The sequence below is a fragment of the Maniola hyperantus genome, chromosome Z (assembly GCF_902806685.2).
Source record: "Maniola hyperantus chromosome Z, iAphHyp1.2, whole genome shotgun sequence".
Classification (NCBI taxonomy): domain Eukaryota; kingdom Metazoa; phylum Arthropoda; class Insecta; order Lepidoptera; family Nymphalidae; genus Maniola; species Maniola hyperantus.
Genome location: NC_048564.1, coordinates 13,706,957 through 13,730,120, shown reverse-complemented (window position 1 = coordinate 13,730,120; position 23,164 = coordinate 13,706,957). Strand labels below are relative to the sequence as shown.

The 23,164-nt window shown below is 37.4% G+C and overlaps 2 protein-coding genes across 2 annotated transcripts in view; one reads left to right on the top strand and one right to left on the bottom strand.

Annotated features, from left to right (window-relative positions):
• LOC117995781 (glutamate receptor 1-like) overlaps positions 1-13,586 on the top strand; it is a 307,480-nt gene extending 293,894 nt beyond the window's left edge. Inside the window, exons 13-19 of the mRNA XM_069508830.1 lie at positions 6,615-6,770; positions 8,344-8,432; positions 8,676-8,826; positions 9,887-10,056; positions 11,525-11,627; positions 12,616-12,879; positions 13,215-13,586. Of these exons, the coding sequence (XP_069364931.1) occupies positions 6,615-6,770; positions 8,344-8,432; positions 8,676-8,826; positions 9,887-10,056; positions 11,525-11,627; positions 12,616-12,879; positions 13,215-13,289 (1,008 nt within the window). The 3' untranslated portion in view covers positions 13,290-13,586. The remainder of the gene's footprint in view (positions 1-6,614; positions 6,771-8,343; positions 8,433-8,675; positions 8,827-9,886; positions 10,057-11,524; positions 11,628-12,615; positions 12,880-13,214) is intronic.
• LOC117995436 (N(G),N(G)-dimethylarginine dimethylaminohydrolase 1) overlaps positions 1-23,164 on the bottom strand; it is a 408,993-nt gene that overhangs the window by 360,459 nt on the left and 25,370 nt on the right. The window lies entirely within an intron of this gene.

Genomic DNA, 23,164 nt, shown 5'->3' with positions numbered 1-23,164 from the left:
TTGTAATCCTAATCCTAATCATATTTTATTATAAATGTGAAAGTTTGGATGTTTGTTACTCAATCACGCAAAAACGGCTAAACGGATTTGGATGAAATTTGGAATGGAAATAGATTATACCCTGGATTAACACATAGGCTACTTTTTATCCCGGAAAATCAAAGTATTTCCGCGGGATTTTCAAAATGTAAATCCACGCGGACGAAGTTAGCTCCAGCTAAATCCAGCTAGTCTATCGATAAATTTATTTTACTACATAAGCAATACTTAATATAATGAATCCATCGCCAGTTCACTACTGAGCACGGGTCGGTAACGGTCGGCACGTTGACCAAGTGCGGATTGGCAGACTTCACACACCTTTAAGAACATTATGGAGAACTCTCAGGCATGCAGGTTTTCTCACGATTTTTTCCTTGACAGTTCCAGTACGCGGCAGAAAATAGTGTACATCCACTTTTAGAAAGAGATAGCGGTTTTGTCTTTAACGTCTCTGTCGTTGAAACAGACAAAACGTCACAGGTATGAGTTACAGAGACAACGCTCTACAAATCCGAAATCTCATTCTAAAGGTCATCGTACAATAATTCTTGCCGCCTACTATATAGCCATTTGTGTATAATTCGTAATAATAATAATGTACAAACAATGTACTATACATTTTTATCAGTAAGACTGACTGTTAAATTCTTAAGCAGGTATAAGTAAGTAAATAAGGTAAGTATATACTAGTCTTCAAGTGCAGCAGTTTTCGAAGTTCCTTCCATTATTTCGGAGATTATGAATATAAACCTCGAGTGGGTAGTTACAAAGTGGCGCTGAAAGAGCATGCAAATTGAATCGAAATTCGTGTAAAAACTTAAGCCACTGCAGCCTAAGGCTGCATATCCACTGCAATAGTCAAAAACTTAGCGTCATTGTTATACTACCTAAACACAATCCAATATCAATAACCATTTGCCTCATTTTGTAGTTTTAGTGAGTTACTATTTTTCAAACCCGCATTGTATAGCTTGCAAAACTCGGGTGAATACCCCGCCTACGACGCGGCATTGACTGCGAGTAACCTACTTATGGAACGTTCTCTAACCTCTGGCGTCAGCCAGATGTTTTATTTACAATATATCGTGAAATTTTGCAAAATATAGGTTTTTTTTTTCAATTTTCTTTCGCATTTATTTCGCGTTTTTTTATGGCATCATATTACTGATCATCAGTGCTATCACCTGTCTTCCTTTTTGCCAGCGTTCTAGTTACAACCTGTATACTGAGTCTACATTTGTACCATGTTCCGTGTCCATTAGTGAGCCGGTGATGGGTTGAGATGATAATTTTTTATTTTTTTATTTTATAAAAAAAAGCCATGTTACATGACTAATATGCCCCTTGCTTCTCCAACTAAGTGTCAGGCTTGTGCTAGGAGTAGGTACGACAATAGTGCAACGGGCGGGGTTTGAACCGTCGACCCTTCGGTTTTCAGTCCACTCCTTTACCGGTTGAGCTATTGAGGCTCTACGATAATTGATGTCCAGTTCAAGGATGTTCATGAATATTATATTCTTATATCATCATCGTTAGTTTAATAATATAATCACTAAAGTTCTATCAACTTTGCAAACTACTCCAGTGGATGCGATCTGAAATCCATCTGAGAACTCTATCTACTTATATCTAATCCTCATTTCTCTTCAATTCATCTATCTACCTATCGGTCTCTAGTTTTCCATGGTCTGTTTGATATTGCGGTATACTGTCCCACAACTTTTCGAGGTTCTTTTTCCGATATTGTCTTGACCATTCAATTCTTGACAGCTGTAATAATATGTAGTACTAGTTCTACCATAATTATTGGCTTTTCTATAAGTTTGAGTATATATACTAGTATAAAAGGTAGGTAGTAAAGATGGGCGTTATTGGCTATTTCTGGCAACGGTTAATCATCAGTTATTTAGTTTCAATACCAATATTGATAACCGTTGCCGAATATCGGTATCATGAGTTGTGTTTCAACTAATTTAATATGCGCAACGCGCAGCGGTTTCCGTAGTAGTAACTAAGCTAGCTGCCGTATCAATACTGTTTGTATAGCTAGCGCGCGCATATTCACTAAAATAAAACCAATTTTACTTTCATGAATATCGTGAAGTAATCACAACCTTAAGTTCATAGCAGCAAAGTTTAATTATAATGATCATTGACATAGGTATAGGTGTAGCTATAGTGGACGCCTGCACGAATAGTTTGCCACAATCCAGTTAACCAAAAACATTTCACGAAGATTGATAAACCAAAGAGGACCTTATCTCTATTACTCTAAGGCTAACTGTATTAAAATTGATAGATCAAAGTGTAATGGACAAGTACATGTACAGTTAAGCCTTAGCTTAATAGAGATAAGGTCGGCTTTGGTTTATCAAGTTCTTAGTTACTAAGCCGGTAGCCAATAACCGCTCCTTCTCAGCTTTCAGTGAAAAAAAGAAAGAGAAGGCATAATTATTGCGTTTCTAGTTACCAAAAAACCAAACAATGCATTGTCAGTTGCCAGTTGGCAGCGTTGCGTTGTCAGGTGGTTCGTCATAGATGTTAGCTGATAACCGTTGTTAGCTACGACAATAACGCTATGGTACGCTATAGGCACGGCAGCGGTTTTCAGTTAAGTTAAGCTATAGCGGACACAAGTCTAGTAGGTAGTACAGTAAGAACTAATTTTCAGATTCAGTCTAGAGTCTAGACAATTGGCGATAGATGGTATCAATGTATTATTATGTGTAGTCTGTGGAGCATGTCATATATATATATAAGGAAAAGGTGACTGACTGACTGACTGATCTATGTTGATCTGATCTGATCTACGCACATGTTTTATTAAAAACAGCTCAAACTACCAGAGTTGCATTCCTTGTATGTATTCTTGAAAAAAATCGGTTACAGGATAAGGGACAAAAAATAGGTTAGCTGCGTCTCTGTTTATCACATTAGTAACTTTATCTGTGCTCTCTTTTTAGTGTGAATGAGAAAGCAAACGTTCCTTTATCTAGCTTTATTACTCTATCTACGATTTTAGTCCTTATTAAAAGATAGTATTAGAGTAGATTTTTAATTTCCTATTACAGCTTAGACGTGAATGAAATCTTAAACTACTCGTGTATGAGTAAAGTACCTTCACATAAAAAGCTTTTGAGAGTTTTTCCGCCAGTGCTAATTAATTTATTTGGAGCGCGCGGGCACAAAGGCGCTTAAAGAAGCCAGAAGAGCTCGAGTAGTTCAATTATTTCCACCCATTATGGTCCCGAATCCTGAAATTCTAAGGAAAATCTTGTATAATGTTCTTGTTCACTGTGATTATTGTAGGTGACTTTCTTAAAGGCTGCGTCCATACGAATAGAAATCCTAATTCATACTAATATTATAAATGCGAAAGTGTCTGTCTGTCTGCTAGCTTTTCACAGCTTAACGGTTTAACCGATTTTGATGAAATTTGGTACAGAGGTAGCTTACATCCCGGGGAAGGACATAGGCTACCTTTTATCCCCGAAAAACAAAGAGTTCCCACGGGATTTTTAAAAACCTTCCACTCGGATAAAGGCGCGGGCATCATCTAGTAATATTATAAATGTGAAAGTGTGGATGTTTGGATGTTTGTTACTAAATCACGCAAAAACTACTAAACGGATTTGGCTGAAATTTAGAATGGAGATAGATTATACCTTGGATTAACACATAGGCTACTTTTTATCCCAGAAAATTAAAAAGTTCCCGCGAGATTTTGAAAAACGTAATTCCACGCGGACGAAGTCGCGGGCATCAGCTGGTTTGTTATAAAGAGAGAGCCCGGGAGGGTCAGACCTTCGTTATTTTATAAAAGCTTAAAGTCTCTCTGCGTATTGTTCCCAATACAGGGAGGAAAGATCAGTAACTATGAACAACTGTCAGTCAGTGCGCTGTATCTCGTAAACCGTAATAGGTAGAAAGTTGAAATTTTCACAGAATATGTATTTCTATTGCCGCTATAACAACAAATAATAAAAATTTCAAAATGGCCACCAGAAAATTAAAAAAAAAGTGTTATTTCTTGTACGATGATGGTACGAAACCTTCGTGTGCGAGTCCGACACGCACTTGACCGATTTATTGATTTTTTATAATATCAAGTTTATCTTGCAAGATTGCAATGATCTTACTTTAATAAATAAAATTAAAGGAAAAATTTGCCTTCCTTATACACGGCGCTAGTATCCTCCCTCCAAGCCTTGTATTGCGTGTTAAATATTAATATGTGTTGAATATTCAAACACGTTTCATATTAGCTCTGCGAGTAGGTATATTACTCTATCCACAGAAACTAGTTATACTTTGTCAATTTTAAGAACGGCCTTTTGACAGCTCACGCCCATTTATTTTATTTATTTTATATTATCTAATTAGAACGGCAGTGCCACTTACACTAACTAGATGATTAATAATAAATTTAAATACAAATAAAGGTACAAGAAAAAAGACATAAAATACAAAACGATAAAAGATCAAAGGATTTTGAATATGTAAAATTGAATGACATATTCATGTAATGCTCTCAGCGTACTTCAGTAACTCCCGAACCAGTATTATAGACCCATCATTAAATGGGTCCCATTGAGCATTATTGTTCAAAAGCGCGTTGAACGATGCTAATGAACGGGGTATAGGTGACATAGATCTAGCAACAGTGCGATGATGTGGGACCACGAAAAGTTTATTTTTTCGTGGACGAAGATTACTATGAAGTTTCGTATTGTTTAAGTTAAAATTTCATACAAATAATATTGTACTTCATGGACGGGTACCGCCCCCTTAGTGATGTGCCACACATAACGATTACTACGATTGTGCCACATATTACAGATAATCGGTAGAAATAAATGCTAGTATGTAAATAAGGTGTAATATGTTATTTAATCAGGAAGAATACAAAATTTTAAGGCTGAAACCAATAAATTAAAATATTAGCATTATATAAAGTTTTACTTTCTCCTTATTATAAGGCATACAAATAAAACAACTAAAATAGTTTATTTACGTTCACCCAGCGAATGTAAATGTGTGTGACTAGCACGCGCGTTTGTTGCGAGTGACAGACTAACTACCTACGTCAAAATGGCTGTCGCACGGACGGTTGACGTATATATATATATATATAAGTTTTTACGATTATAATATTTATTATCATACTAATAAAATAATATGAAAATAAATATTATATTATATTTTTTACAAAAAAAAAATCGATATCAATTATAACGTCCTTTAGGACATCACTATGACTTAGCAGTCGTCGAGCTGTCAAAAGGCCGTTCTTAAAATGGACAAAGTATCCCATACAAATGATGAAGACGAAAATCTAGTGGGTGTTAACTATTTTGAGTCACCAACTAATCACAAACATGTCTCCAAAAAACATTTGAAATTCAATTCGAAAGTGTTTTCTAAAACATTCGAAATTCAATTCGGAAATGTTTTCAAAAACATTCGAAATTCAATTTAGACACGTTTCATATTAGCTCTGCGAGTAGGTACCTTCCAATCAGTGGCGTGCACAGGATTTGAAGCCAGGGTAGGCATTAGTTAGGTAGGAACCTGTTTACTGGCAGGTCATAATGAAAAATATACAACTGGGGTAAGCAGTGCATTTATGCCTCTATGACCTGCACGCCACTGCTTCCAATACATGTTTACCGATGGCTTGCAGTGTGTCCTAGTATTATACTCTACCCACAGAAACTAGTTAGTACTCTCTCTCTCTCTCTCTCTATTTTTATATAATCCCATACAAATGACGAAGACGAAAATCTCAGTAGGCGTTAACTATTTTGAGTCAAACTCTTGGTTCAAATATGCAACTGTCTAGAACATTCCCTGGAAAGCACAAACGAATAGAAGAATGAACTAAATGAAATTGCGAATGACTTTTATATGTTTGCCCAAACGCATATCATGGACTAAGAGCCAGCACGTGCCAGACCTTCGTTATTTATAAAAGCTGAAATTTTGAATGCGTACTATCCCCAATACAGGGATGAACGATCAATCATGGTGGCTTTGGGAGATAACAGATAATAAAAGTGTAAAATATCTTACGTTAAAGTATAAAGTCTAAATTTAGGGTTCCGTACCTCAAAAGGAAAAACGGAACCCTTATAGGATCACTTTGTAGTCTGTCTGTCAAGAAACCTACAGGGTACTTCCCGTTGACCTAGAATCATGAAATTTGGCAGGTAGGTAGATCTTATAGCTGACATTTGGAGAAAAATCTGAAAACCCTGAATTTAGGGTTAGATCACACAAAAAAATTAAATTATGGTCATGAAGTAATAATTAGTATTTTCAATTTTTTAAGTAAGATAACTATATCAAGTGGTGTATCATATGAAAGGTCTTCACCTGTGCATGCTAAAACAGATTTTTATTTATTTTTATGTATCATAGTTTATGAAATATCCTGCAAAATGTCGAAAAAATACGACTGTAGTACGGAACCCTCATTGCGCGAGCCTGACTCGCATTTGCCGGTTTTTTTATATTTTCTTCGGAATAGTATTAGAAATCACGTCATAGCTAAATTAGGTATACCTTTCCAGGAGGTGGATCTCGTGGTGGCTCCATTAATCGTGAACCGTGAGCGCCAGGAGGTGATCGACTTCAGCAAGCCGTATCTGTCCTTTGACACCAGGCCCAAGCACAGGACACCACCCGACATGTTCACCTTCCTTACCCCGCTGTCTAAGGAAATATGGGTAATAATAAATTACAATTCAGCCCCCCGATTATGTAAGAAGATCGTATTAATCGTAATCGATAGCAAATGCCCCTTGATTGGCTGTGGAAAAAATATGAACCAATTAAATTTGAATTCAACCAATCAAGGGTCAGAATTTGCTGTCGATTATGATTATGATGTAGGGTAGGTACCTACGTTTTTCTTACACAATCGGGGGGCAGATGTGGATATTTTCTCATATAATATAGGTGTTAAACAAGTGTTCTCGTGGTACCTTTTTCCGCAGCCGCGAAATTTCTATGAATTTTTAATAATTATTAAGAATAATAAAAACTTAAGAATAGATATATTATATTACAGTTAGATTGAGATTTAGTTATGTGTTATGGATCTGGCAAAATCACATATTTTTTTTAAGATCCTTTCAAAATTATAGTCGTATATCTCTTAAAAATAATATGAATTAGGTAATATTATAAAAACGTAGTGGTTAGGGCGTCCGCCTTCTGAACGGATGTCGGGGTTCGATCCCAGGCACGCACCTCTAACTTTTCAGAGTTATTTGTGCGTTTCAATTATTTATGTGTCACTTGCTTTAACGGTGAAGGAAAACATCGTGAGGAAACCTGTATGCCTGAGAGTTCTCCATAATTTTCTCAAAGGTATGTGCAGTCTACCAATCCGCACATGGCCAGCGTGGTAAACTATGGCCAAAACCCTTCTCACTCTGAGGGTTTTACAGACCCGTGCTCTGTAGTGAGCCGGCGGTGGGTTGATCATGATGATGATGATAAAAATGTAAAAGTTCCAAAACCTTCTAGACCGAAAAAACCTTCTAGACTTCCGCAAAATGGTAAATATATAATTTAAGAGAACCTAAGTATAAAGAAATCAAACAACCTTTCTATCTATTTGTACGAAGAAAGCAGCAATTCAAATATACCTATTTAGAATATTCAATTCTGTAGCCTAATGTTCAAAGCATTTACCATAATCTTACTAACTCCTTTTTTGCTTACGATCAAGTTAATTATAATTTACATACATATTATTTTATTAGATAGAGAATAAAATATATCAATATAAAATGTCTACGCACATGGCCAGCGTGGTAGACTATGGCCAAATCCCTTCTCACTTTGAGACCACCCGTGCTCTGTAGTGAGCCGGCGATGGGTATAGATCATGATGATAGGCAAATACCGTATTCAGTACTGAAGCGACCGTTAATACCATCTAATAGCAGCACATTAATTACCCAGCGATACCCAGGGCAGACACAGGTTCGAATCCTACCGGTTGCGTTGATATATTTAAGTCCCGCAAATTGCTATTGCGCTGAAACCATACCTCATTAACATCGAAATCACGCCATTTTGACGTCATTTGACGTATATTTAAGTAAAAATAAAAATATACCATCAGCTCGAAACTTCAGTCTAATGCTGACGTCACTAAAATGGTGGCCACACGTCAAATAAACCCTAAGTTCTAAGGAATAAAGTAAACATAGCAATAGTGCCAACATAATGTCAGGTGTCAAGTTATAGTGAACAGACAATATGCTATATTGGGACTAATTGTTACAGACCACCGTCGTGAACGAATTCAATCTATGGAATTCAATATGGTTCTCAGTAGGCTCATTGTTCCAACAAGGCACTGAGATTGCACCGAGGTCAGTAAAGTTTTTTTTGGAAAAAAAAAAATATATTCAATTAAACTTTTACAAGTATTTTCGAATCGTCAACAGCACTACCACTGGTTTGGAATGCCTTTTCTACCGAGAAGAACCAGCAAGAAACTCGGCGATTGCTCTCTTCAAAGATTTGATATACAATATTATGCCATGTAGAAGAAAAGTATTTGCAGTATTGCGCGAAATGAAATCATTTCTTCTTAAGGTTATTTTCTGTTTAAGGTCGTTTTCTGGAAGAATCCTGACCAGTGTGTGGTACTTCTTCGTACTGATCTTAATCACCACCTATACCGCAAACCTGGCTTCTTCCTTGACCCTCAGCCGCGTGAACGAACCTCTGCGGTCCTACACTAAAGTCACTAAGTGTCCTCAGGTAACTTATGAATCAATTTATTTTTATTTCATTCAGATACTAGCTGTCCCGGCGAACTTCGTACCGCCTAACAATCGTTTTTTTTTTAAATACTTTATTCTGCTATTCGGGACACCGGCGCGGCGGTGATTACGTAAAACGTTGCAATAGCTACAGCAACGAGACAGCAGTAGCAATGCGACAGTTCATTTGCTGTCTCTCTTCTTCTTCTTCTTCTTATTTTGCTTTGTGGCCACAGATATACCAGATATGCAACTAGCGTGGCCCCCTCAGTCCCTCTCGCTCAAGCAGAGGTACCTACTTACATGTGAAATGTTATTCCGTTTATTTTACATTCACTTCGCTTATTGTAGCCTAGTATACTGCAACCCACCATTGCACAATAACTTCAAAAACAAAAAACAACAAAACAAATCAATTATTTCTTTAAAATACTTGAGTCCAGTGAGTGAGATCTTGACAAACAAAGGTTATGTACCTTTGTTTGTCAAGATCTCACGTACAAATACATCTTGACAAACAAAAAAAGTGGTCACGGTGATAAGAACATAATCATTTTGTCACGTGGGCGTTGTGCCCAAAACACTGGCGCTATTACCTCGCTGAACGGCAAGGCTCAACCGTTGAGCGAAATAAGCACCAGCTCTTGGGTTTGGTTTGGTTCGCCAGTGTTTTGGGCACAATGCCCATAAATGACCACTTAAACGGCGTATATTTTTTGTAAATATAAATTTTTTAGTGATAAGTTTTCTGTATGTTTTATAGACTAGAAAATTGTGTGTATACAGAAAATTATACTTACTTTTGTTACGTTCTAATAAGAGCTTAAATGTCTTAAAGAGCTATCTCGCTCTAACAGTAAAAGTCACAATAGGGCTACTTCTAAAGGTATTTATTCTGATTTTGTGGCTATTGCTGTCTCTCTGTAGCCGCTGTGGTTACGTGTGACGTTTGACAGCAGCAATCGCGAGATTTACGCCTGTCGCAAGCCTGTCGCGAGATACGTAAGCACCCCGTGGGTCATCTTTGGCAAATCTTCACTCTAACCAATGTTGTACAGGACAAAATGGTACCGCCACCTATCCAGGGTGAAGACGGCGACCATCCCTGGATGGGACTCGTACCGTCTGACTTACTAGACGGTGAGAACCCGTGCGAGCTGATGATCTCAGTCACCCAGTCCGGAGTCAAGGAGTTCGCGATTGCTTTCCCGAAAGGATCTAAACTACGGTAAGGCGAATGCCACAGAGGTTTGTAAATTTTTTAACTGCACTTTGGGTTATAACCAATCAATGTTTAAGGTGCGTTTCCAGTGACACGGAGCTGGGTGGAGTAGAGCGAAGCAGACCTTGAATTGGCCAATCACTGTGATCGAAATCCCCATTCCGCATCAGTGGGAACTATATGAATGGTCAATTTACTTCGCTCCGCTCCATTACGCGTAGCTCCGCATCAGTGGAAACGCATCTTAAAGGATCTGCCTACCCGCGCGGAGAAGTGGCTGATGTGAAAACCGCATGGAGAGGTGAATTCAAGACTGTATGGATTGGCGTTGCGTCCGCCTATCCGTGGAGTCGTGTTGTTAGTGGCCTAATTTATTTTACATAAGACCAAGCACGGTTGAGAAATATATGTACAAAGAAAGGGCTTTGGCTAATTTAGTATGGAGTCTGGCCTACCTGTCCGCCATTTTCTTTTTTCTTCAAAATAGCGGCCACGTATGAAACCATAGCTGGTATCAACACAATTAAGTATTTTATAAGACAAAATCCTCCAAAGTGTCACATTATTCTACAACCGCACCGCGCGCCACCGTAAGGAATTTCACCCTCACCACCTGGGTGTCTGGTGCACTTCGACCGTTCGCTGCGCCAGATCCTTCTTTCCACGCACATGCAAACTGTGGAACCAACTCCTATCGGCGGTGTTCCCACTAGATTACAACATGGGGTTATTCAAGGGGCGGACCAACAAATTCCTAAAAGGCCGGCAACGCATCGGCGGTTCCTCTGGTGCTGCAAATGTTCATGGGCGGCGGTAATCACTTAACATCAGGTGACCCGCCTGCTCGTTTGCTCACTATCCCTATTTTAATCTAATCTAAAATCTAATAAATAAATCTAGATATAAACCATACAAATAAATCTATGATATAAACTATCAAAGTTGTACTGATGGCTAGACTTTTGTAAGTACTAATGACTCCACCAGTACAACTTTGATAGCTAATATCTCGGAAACGTGACGCTTTGGAATGTTGTCTCGTACAATTTTTATTTGTATTGATGCAAGCTATTGATTAATGTGGGTTTAGGCGTGGTCGCTAGTTTTGAAAAAGTATAAAATGGAGGACTACTTGGTAGGCCAAAATATTCAAAACTCTTCATGCTATTCAGTCTCCCATTTGGACGCAAATATAATATTTGGACGATCGCACAGGCGTTGGTGTAAAATAAATCAGGCCCTTCTCCAGCTAATGTTACTTAATATATTCGTTGAAATTTTCTGTCAAAATTTGCGCAATAGCGAAATCACTTTTGCGACTTTTTTGCATTTACTAGTATCTATCTATATTGTGTAGCATTGCGAAAGTGGGAGTTGCTTGTGTTTCTGCAAAATAATGAATTTTATTGTATTGTATGCTTTTGGTAATAATGAATGTGTAAACACTGCATTATTTTTAAGTGAATACTTGCAGGGATGGTGTGAACCTGGCTTTACATGCTCTGCGGGAGGAAGGGGAGCTGCAGCGCCTCATCCGCGTCTGGTTTATTGACACGAAATGCGCAACTGATAATGAGGTATTCTAAGTTTAAAAATTATGTTCCCTTAACGTCAATGCCCAACAACGCCTTAATCAACGCGATAATTCCGCCGATAATCAACGCGTTAAACTGAGTGCCCACATTTGATCGGTTAACGTCTAATGCCAAATGAATTGGGGCATTCCGAACCAGTGGTAGATGCATCCGACGATTCGAAAGCACTTGTGAAAGTTTACTTGAATAAAAAAGATTTATTATTATTATTATTATTGGGGTTAAAATTGCCTAACGCTGAGTTATTCAAATTATCGCGTTGATCGTGACTACTCCTACGGTTAACGACTATTAACGTGTTTTTCAACGGCGTTCCCTGTTAATACAACAGCAGCCGCAGCAATACAGTGTGACTTTTTGAAATGTTTAGGACATCATTAAACTTATTCGATTCATCATCATCTGATCATAAAGGCGCGACCACACGTACGTGCAGTTTACAGTATCATGGCTTGTATATTTGAATGAAGATGTTCACATAGAGGACGGCACGACTAATTATCGGCCACGAAACTTTTATAACAACGATATAACGATAACTTAAAGCGAAGACATAGTGGGAACGCGCCGCAATACTTTTGCAAGACGCGGAAGATGAAATCCGCATGTGTTTTTCCGCAAGATTTGTGCTAAGCTTTTTTTTTCACGACAAAGGTATATGTTTCTCCGCTCGAGTAATCTGACCTTTCACTAATTCTCGAGCAGTAGAAAAATCCAGGTACCTACTACCTATTTGCTCTTTCATCATCATGCAGCCTCCTCAGCATGAAAGTTGTATATATCGCATTAGTTTTACAGCCCTATTGTTGTGATTGGCTAAATTTTTCGATATTTTAGCTACAAATAGACAGTTGCCGCAAGAATGAGAAAACGTCAGCCAATCAACGGTGACTGTGTCCATTACATTATACGGACTCACCAAATAACAAGCCAAGTACCAACCCAAGATTGAACCCTTACATTGTTACAGATCTACGGCAAAGAGTTGACTCTAAGCCAGGTGGTCGGTCTGTTCTACGCTCTGATGGGCGGGCTGATCGTGTCCCTTGTGATCGCTTTTGTGGAATTCATCGTGCGGAAGCGCTTAGCGGCTGCGAGTGAGCAACTGGCCCTGATGAAGGTTCTGCAAGAGAGTGCGGAACGGAACGCGCGGAGGGATGATTCCCCGCCTCAGCGTCGAGAGCCTCGCGAGGAACCGGGGCGGTTGGAGTGGAATGGCGGTACTTATTCTGGGGTGAGGGACTTTGAGTTATCTTTCTTTTTTTTATTCTTTTATTTAGGACCATAGAGCAATCACAGTATAAGGTACGAAATACAGAAAAAAGATCACAATCACTTAGACTTAAAATACGACTTTCCATGCATTCCAACCGAGAAAATCATCGCCATTGCGTAGATCTAATAAATAGTGTACACGTGTAGTATATGATAGGTCGAGATGGCAATCAGGGTATGAGGCGGGGTGTGCGGGGCACCCCCCTGCCTCTAACCCCGATTGCCATCTTGATCTGTCGCGTACTATATGTACAGTACGCGACCGAAAGTAATGTACACGTATTTTGTCAACAGTATTACGCATCTGAAAGCCAAGACCCCGTCACTCAAGAGGAGTCGGATCTCCGATCTAGTTTCACTAGAGTCTGATCCGAGGCATCCGGCGCAGGGCGGCGCAACCACCGTCGCGCCCGGCGTCTCTCAGACTCCTACGAACTATACCAACTTTAAAGTGTAGAGACCTTCATACAGTTCTCACATCGAAGGCTTAAACTACAAAGTGATATCTAAGATCGAGGGTTGAATAAATAAAAAAGTTGTGAAGTGTTACAGCCTTCATGGGACACTGTCTCTTATCTACACATGCACGCTGGAGCATATTATCATCTGACGCCCTTATACACCTCACCATGTAAAGCGAAGCAAGCGTGCCCTTCCTCTCCACAGGCCTAGCATGACTACCTTTAGTTCAACCTTTAAAACTTTATTAACAAAGGGCTCTCTATCGTCACCGGTAGTTAAGCCACGTCGCATTTCATCTCACATTTTTTGTGAGGTTTGTGGACTCTTTGTGAAACTTTTCGTGGCGGCCATGCTATATGCCATCTTTTTAACTTTCGTGGTGGTACTGAAAAACTGTTACATAATACACCGTTATAATGTGTAAATACGTACGTACGTCTACTTATCGAAGTAAGTTTTAAATAATGACAATTTGTACAGTCGCCCTAAAAATATTACTTGATACTTCCTACGTCCATGCTCTAAAACAAAAGTTTGACAGCCACAAAGTGACGATCCCAAACACATCGACGGACACTCTCGTTAATAACTAAAATCACTACCCTGTACAACTACACAAGTACACTGGACCTGCGATTTCCGACCTGTTATTGAAACAACTTGATTTTCGCCAATGTGGCGCTGATAGCAAGAGTGTGCGTCCTGTAAGCGTACTCGGAACTAAATAAAATGTGTTAATGATGAGACTGTCAACAAGAAGACCATACGACACGGTATCAGTTTAAATTCAATAACAACAACTATTGCAATGATGCAGTCACAATCATCGTTTCGTACCTATCATCGGATCAAGGATAGCGGCAACTTGCAAACTGCGTGACATCTAGTAGGTACTATTGTAAATAGGATTTGCCTATTACTATTTGTAAATAGGATTCTTTACAACACTACTCTCTGACTTGAGTTTATAAAAATAAAATAAAAAATACAAAAAAATAAAATCATTATATTACAGGTTACATATTATATCAATGCAGGTTTAAGCACTAGACACACAAAAGCAGAGGCGGGGTTGAGAGTTTTTGTAAATAGTTAGATTTTGTATGGAACGTGCCATACATAATACCGCCATGCCCCGAGCACCCGATATTCTGTACGACATGGCTTCGGCCCAGCCTGTGTGTTTATTGCTTCAGGAGTTATAACTGATGATCATTTAGCAGACCAAGCACCACAAGTATGACAACGCTTCGCTGCTTTTGCATCGATAAAGCGAACTTTAACTTTGTTTAGACTTAAGACACAGTTAAAACAAGACAGTTTCATATGTCTGTCACTACGTCTATGTCATTTCAATTCTAGGCAAAGTCTTAGCAAATTCAAAGAACGCTCGATAGATCTCAGTCTTAGAAAGGATTTTCAGGAATTACAATCGAGTGTAGCCTGACAGACCTGTCGCTTTTCGGAGCCGTTACTATCCATATTACACCACCTTAGTCAGCGATGCTATATTGACTATTAATGCAAAATACTAGTGTTTCCAAAACAAGTAATCCAATCTGAAGTTGCAACACGACGGTTTGCTCAGGTACAGCCAGAGTGCACAGGCCTTGCTGAGATATGCTTAGGAACATTGCGCAGTCATATTGTGCATTGTCTTCAATTGGACTGTACGTCTGTCTGCGTAATTGTAGTAAGTATCTGTAAATTATCTAGAAATTTTTAACAGTATAAGTACCATTTAATGCATTTCAACTTTTGTAAATATAGGTATAATCTGTATATACTAGGTACATTCATTTCACACTATCATTCCCATCCAAAATACCAAAGAACTTATTATACCTGCTTCAAATCCTTAAATTCCCTAATAAATTTCGGACTTGATAATCATAACCATAAACGTAATTTATTATGCCAAATAAAAACAATAAAAATTAAAAAAAAAATAGGAACGATGAAAAGGGAACATAACACTTATTTACTAGACCCATGACATGATATCGATAATACTAGTGACAAAACACTACAAGGGAAGCTATAAGTCTACGGCTCGGGAGCTAAGAGTTAAGTAAGTATTATTATCAAAGTACAGGTATGATACCTGTGGATTTATAATAATATTTATTACCTCTTTCCATACATTTGAATAAAGACTGTGACAGAAGGATGACTGTAAATTAATAATGTTAGTATTGTAAATATTGTATTGAAAAGTATTAAGTATACGTAATAAGATTGTATTTATACTTTTAATACAATAACGGTATCATTATGTAACGGTTTTTAAATTTAAGATTTGCTCATAGAAGTCATTAAAAATGGTCTAATCTTAAAATAATCAGTAAGTACCTTCATATCAGATGATATTAAAAATAATCTTATTCTTAAATACAAGGGGTGAATATTACTCTTTAATTTTGTAAAAATTCTAAATAAATAAATTTTTTTAATTAATTCTGTTTTCCGATCTTTATTGTTAAACAGAATGTCAAAAATCGGACCCAAGAGTAAAGATTGTATTAAGCTACTTATTAAACTAATATTGATACAAGGTTCGGTTGGTTATCCTTATTCTCGATAAGACATTTCTAATGATTTCATAAAGTTATTAATGGTCGACTTAAACTTATGATAGCTATCTCTAAAACAATTGTTTTCAACTGTACTATACTCTAATGTAAATGAAAACTGTTTTTAAAACATTTTAGTTACTTACAAACTTTGGTTATATTTAAAGCCATCTTTATCAGTTTCTGTTCGATTTTAATATCTCGATTTGATGATCAAGTCTACTGTAGGTACCGTACTTACTTTTGATTTCTTAAAAATCTCCTAATAAAATTCTCAAGGAGACACTAATAAAATCGTTAAGCGTCTTTCCCATACCTACAAAGTTAGTTTTGGTATACGCAAAACATGAAAGCAGTTTGTTCAGAATCAGGAATAAAATCAATTGCAATCATTTTTACAACGGGTTACATTTTGATCAAAAAATGATATAAAATCCTGCAAGTTTAGTTAGACACCGAGTTGAATGACCGCAGGCACCTGCTGATTCGAGCTGTGCAAGCGGGAGTGCGCACGATTGACACCAGCCGTCTCGTTCGCTCACAGCCACTCACTTGGGGTGACCATGTTTTTGCAAGTTTTGGTTTTTGCGTTAACTAAAACTAACGTATATACGGGGAGACCTTTAACGATTTAGAACCACGTGGAATCAGCCGTGTGCGTATCAACAACTATCACCGCAACACCTACTCGCATAGCCGAGGCCGTCTATACAACATAGGAGACGTAACCATATTATGCCGACTTTCATTTGTCTACTATTAGTACCGGGTGCACCATTTTTTGAGCCGTGGCAAGCATCGTCGTTTTCTCCCATGTCGTGGACATAAAAGTTTTTTCGGACAGGCTCAAGCTGATTCTGCGTCGATAGATATTGGGTGACCTTAAAGCGAAATACAGTGAGTTGCAAAAAACGGACTAGAAGAAATTATATTGAGTGTGACAATGCATTTTATCAATGTTTATGGAAACCACATACTTATTAATAATTATATAAAAATAAATTTACGCAAATATTTATTTGAATTGATTTTATCAAGATTTGACAAAGCTGAATCGCATTTACAGAAATGTTTGCGCTAATTTACTTTTATATGTGTGTGTGGCTTCCCTTAAGTGTTTAGTATAATTATTACAATATATAAAATATGTTCCACGTATCTACCAAGTAGATATATTACCAGGGTCTTTTAAAATTACGTGTCTAGTTATAAACTTCAATTAGTCAAAAAATAAGTAATAATAATTAGATAGAGCATGTTATAAATGTTTCATATACACTCCTACTTTTCTATTACCTACTTATCTATTATTTTTATTATCTACAAGCATCTAGTAGTATAAGTCGCCCGATACCTTTAATTATAAAACTATATGATATAAGTACACTACAGGGAAGGCCAACAGTGGACTTCCACAGGCTGATGATGATGATGATGATGATGACAGGCATGATACCTGTGCATTGCGAATAATATTTATTACCTCTTTCCATACATTTGAATAAAGACTGTGACAGAAAGATGAAACCCGCGACTTCGTTCGCATAGATATAGGTTTTTTAATCAAGTGTATAATATAATATCTATGTTCATTCCAAATCTCAGCCAAATTTTATCCAGTAGTTTTTGTGTGAAAGAGTAACAAACGTACTACACACAACCCCTTATATGATCACTTTGTTGTCTGTCTGTCTGTCCGTCTGTCGCCCGGAATGCTTTGCGGCTGATTACGACTGGAGTGTGGTCACTAGCCATGTGGTTTAGAGGCTGTAGAGATTACGCCGTACGGCATGAAATACAGCGACCCATAAATGAGACTGGGAGCGTCAGAGCCTCGTTAGCTAATATGCTAATAGCGTCACCACGGGCAGGTGAGGTTCACTTTGGCCACTAAGTTGGAATTCGGACCACTTACAAACCTAACCCCCCTAACTATACCAAGTGGGGTATCATATAAAACCGGCCAAGTGCGTGGCGGGCCACGCGCAGTGTAGTGTTCCGTAGTCACAATCCTCGAAAAACAGATGTAACTCCTTAATCTGTGAACCCTACTTAGTCATGATAGTTTTCCTTTAAAATTGATTATAATATATACTACTGCTGTGAATTTTTTCACGTTCCTATATACTACCATTTGGCTGATAGAGGGGGGACACTTGACTCTAATAAAAATTAACACTTTAAAACATCATATTTTACAAACGGATCTAGTAATCAAAAAATGATGTTTCCAAATCCAGACCCACAGTATTTTTAAAAGACCTATTCAACGATACCCCACACTATGGGGTAGACAAGAAAAAAAGTTCATCCCCACTTTACATGTAGGGGAGCTACCCTAAAAAATATTTATCAAAATTTTATTTCACCACTTTGTCGGCGTGATTAATATTTATACCCATGCCAAATTACAGATTTCTAGCACTAATAGTCTCTGAGATTAACCGAGGACGGACGGACGGACAGACAGACAGACGGACGGACATTGCGAAACTATAAGGGTTCCTTGTTTACTACGGAACCCTAAAAAGGCTTTACCTTTAAATTCTAAAACAGATCTTGTTTTATTTTTGTGCATAATGGTTTTTGATTTGTCATGCAAAACGTCTAAAAATACGACTGTAGTTGGGAACCCTCGTCGGTGCGCGAGTCTGACTCGTACTCGGCCGGTTTTTTTGATACAACTAAATATTGGTGTTAACCTCAGTTTGCCGGAATGTTATGGACATTATCTGACAACTTGTACCTACTTGGCACTTGGTACATATTTAACTTTAACTATTTATATAATGTAAGCTGTGATAGCCTAATGGATAGGATGTCCGCCTTATAATCGGAGGTCGGGGGTTCGATCCCGGGCACGCACCTCTAACTTTTCGGAGTTATGTGCGTTGTAATCACTTGCTTTAACGGTGAAGGAAAACATCGTTAGGAAACCTGCATGCCTGAGAGTTATCCATAATGTTCTCAAAGGTGTGTGAAGTCTACCAATCTGCACATGGCCAGCGTGGTAGACTATGGCCAAAACCTTTCTCACTTTGAGGAGACCCGTGCTCTGTACTGAGCCGGCGATGGGTTGATCATGATTATGATGATGACATATTATTTAACTTTAACTTTATGCTTATTTTAAGAAAAAATAATCATTTACTTTTTAATGAAAGGCGATAATCAACACTATTTACAAGTGCAAGCATTCACACTACGGTGCCATATTATATTATGAGAAAATAAAGAAAATATTAGGTATAGAAAATATCCAATTTATAAAAACTCGCCTTTATAGATGCCGGAAAGAAATTCCACATCTTAGCGCATTAGAAACGAGGACACAGAAATGCTTCGATCTTATTTGCGGAATGTCAATTACGGAAGAGCGCAAAGCCTTATTTTCTTTGCCGTTTTGCTTAAACATATTTTACTCTACTCTAAGAAATCGGGCGACTTTTTCTTTTTACTTTCACCTAAAGTGCCCCATAAACGGTCAAACATGTTTGTCAAACACACCGTCAATCGAATTTGCTAAACACGTAGTTTGTGTGACAAACGCAGCCGTACACCGTCAAGCATGTTTGACGAACAAATTTGCCAAACACGTAGTTTGTTTGACAAACGCATCAAACACGACTGCAATAATATTTATTTAAAAATATTACGTGTTTGTAAAATTAAAATAATTTCACAAACACGTAATATTTGCCAAACATGTTGGACCGTTTACGGGGCACTTAATACTTTGATCTAGTACCTACCTATAACTCTAGTCCATCCAGTCATGGATATTATTTACCACTAGATTAGACAGTTACAGCTTATAAGTCCTTTAAAATAGGGTGGGCGAACTCAAATAATTATTTACGTTTTTAGGGTTCCATACCTTAAAATGAAACCTTACCTATAGGATAACTTCGTTATTTGTTTGTTTGCCTGTCTGTCTGTCTGTCTATCATATCTGATTGGCTGTCGTGTCTGTAAAGAAAATGGAGTCTAAACCTTTAGGGTATTTCCCGTTGACCTAGAATCATGAAATTTGGCAGATAGCAATATCGTATAGCACAAATAAAGGAAAAAATACTAAAACCGCTTTGTGGTTAGGTACATCTTTACAAGAAATTGATTAACGAACAAATATGTTTACTATTAACATGTAAACATAAATGGCTCTGTCCGTCATTAGCTTGCATGAGTTTACGGTGGGCTTGGTGTGGGGTCAATAAGTGTTATTCCTTGTACGACGGTATGGAACCCTTTAAGTGCGAGTCCGACACGCACTTGACTGTTTTTTTTATATAAAACAAGTGCAGTGATTTTTATTACAGGTACCTAATGATAAAAGGCAAATAGAACTTTCTCTTTCAAAATTGAAAAAATATTAAATAATTCATTTTTAATGGGTAATTAGAAAGATATTATACACAAGTTATGTTAGAAATTGATGCAGAGAAGAAGACAATAATGGTACAAGTAAGCAAGTGTGGTTTAGTCGTGACAACGCAGATTGCGATTGCAATAAGCGATGTTGACCCAAGTCGGTAGCCGGATGAACGATCAATTTTGGAGGTCCAAATTTGGCTTTTTCGTTTCCTTCGTGCCTCAGAGAGCATGTTAAGCCGTCGATCCTATTATCACTATCATCTGACAATAACTGTACAACCTTAGAATCGAAATCTCGTTCTATTAGCGAGTAGTACCTATGAGGAAGGATCTGGGAACCCACCGAGAACTCCCAAGAGAGCTCCTGCCATTATGTGATTAATAGAAAGGAGTCATGACCCTCAGCAATGAGGGTCGTGAGTCCTTTCTATTAATCACATAATAGCAGGAGAAACGACTATAAAGAGTTAGAAAGCATACGGTGTGATGTTTTATTTACGCTCGAAAACCATAATTCGCCCACCCTGTTTCGAAGGCTTATGATATCGATGGTAATCTTATAAATATATAATTGTTAGTGGTAATCAATAAATAATCGAGAATTGTTATTATTAATATGTGTTTACATCTCCATCATTATTCTCTTCTTGTTTTACATTTTTTCTTCAACGTTAGTTTTAGTATAAGCAAAACCTGAAAATAGTTTTTTCAGATCCAGTAACAGAATCGATTGCAAGCATTTTTACACCGTGTTATATTTTGACCAAAAAATACTTTAAAATCCTGCAAGTTTGGACACTTAATGAGTGACTGCATGCAACAGATGATTCGAGCCACGATCTATACCAGCCATCCCGTTCGCTCACAGCTACTCGCTCGGGGTGACCATGTTTTATAAGGACAACGACATAACACAACAAGCTCATAACTTCGTAAATTTTCATTAAATATTTTTGAAATTTGTTTAAATTTTCTTTATGTGAAAATATTTGACAAGTGTTGCGGTTTTTGCTTATACTAAAACTAACGTTGTATAATGGCCCAACTACAATGAGAGTCACTTAGTGAACGTGATGTATCTTGTAGTCCAAAATGTATCTAACTTCGAATCCTAAGATTTTTTATGCATATTTAAGTCACCTTTAGTTGTATTGGTCACCTCTGGAACTTTCGTTAATGAATATTCTTTCTTCAAAAACTTTCGTTATTATTGTATAACAGTTAAAATTCGTGATAAATTTTGTATATCCCTTATCACCTAGATATTTGGGTCGTGGTTTAAGAGTGAAATAATGAATTATATTAATATTTAATATTATCTCTAATATACTATAACTTAAATTGCCAAAGGCACTATAACGAATTCATATCAAAGGAATGTTAAATGAAAGTTGTTCTATTCGAGTGGAACAAATTATATTTTCTCTGTTTATTTATTTTAAAGTAAATACCTCTCATTGCTTAGATTAAACTAAAATGAGAAGGGATACATACCTACTTCAGATTAATATGATTTAAATATTGAAGAATAAATAAATAATAATACTTTTATACGTTTTATAAATATTTTATGGTTTGATACAAGCAGATTCTCTATTAGTTTGGCTACCTGCAAAGTAAATTCTATTAAAATAATGAAGTAGTGCGTTCGAATCTTGTTTTTCGTTGACATAAATGTAATATAAACAAAAATCTTTGTTATTAAGCTTCCGTCCTATATAAAGCTTTTGTCGAGACATTTAATACAGGTATATATTTATATTATTAGGTACTGTTTATTGAATACACATTTATTGTATGTTTTTACAATTTTCCGTAGGAGTTTTCAAGGTCAATCAAAATTATTGAAATAAGCTATCTTTTTCAAAACCACTGCATTTACTTTATGCAGAAATGCCTTATTTACCTGCTTTGAAATATTGTAAAACCACAATTTGTCAGATTACAGGAATAGAACAGATTTTTCTGAGTCCCTGACAAACTAGTCATTTAACAATAGTTACTCTGACACTGGTAAATAAGGTATTTAATTTTCTTGGCACATAAGGTGTGGACTACAATAAAACAACATAAATTAATTGAACTTTTTAGTTCAATTGAGTCGAAATGTTTTTAATAATAAAGATATGTGAAATACGTGGATTAATGTCATAATATGGTAGCCACCATCCATATAAATGAGTTATCTTAAATACGTAAGCGGCATTTTCCGCAGTAGATTTTGAACTCTTTACGATGTTAAATGCCAGTGGGCAGAAAATCGAGCTCTGTGATCGATTGGAAAAAGAAGTGCCAAAAAATGTAAATTGTAATGTGGTTAATAATTATGTACTCGTGAAACTAGAGAAGGTGTTACAAGTAATTAAGACTACAGTTCTACTACTTTTATAAGTTTTACCGTAACTGCGCAGAAATCTTATTTTTGAATAGCGTGAAAATATCTCAGCCAATCATAACGCGTGACGGTCTGCTATTGGTTATTGCCTACGCGCCATGTTTTGTACGTGTGCGAATTGTAAGCGAGATAGTACGAGTTTCTTAAGGTCAAGTTTGAGATTCCGTGCTCGGCTTCCGCCCCGTGCGGACGTTTGCTGATGCGCTCCGTTTCTCGGTACCGGTTTGAACTCTCTCGCGCGAGTTCGCCAGTGTCAGTGCAAGTGCAATATCAGTGCCATCGGATTGTTCCTGCGTTGTGTGTAGTATTAGTGTAGTTCTAGGATCCAGGTCCCGTGAGTACACTAGTCTAAGCGCAGCATAGGTTCACACCCCCGTCACCCAAGGGCGGGGACTCACATTAGGGCCACACCGTAGGTACCCACCTCCCTGCCTTGGCAG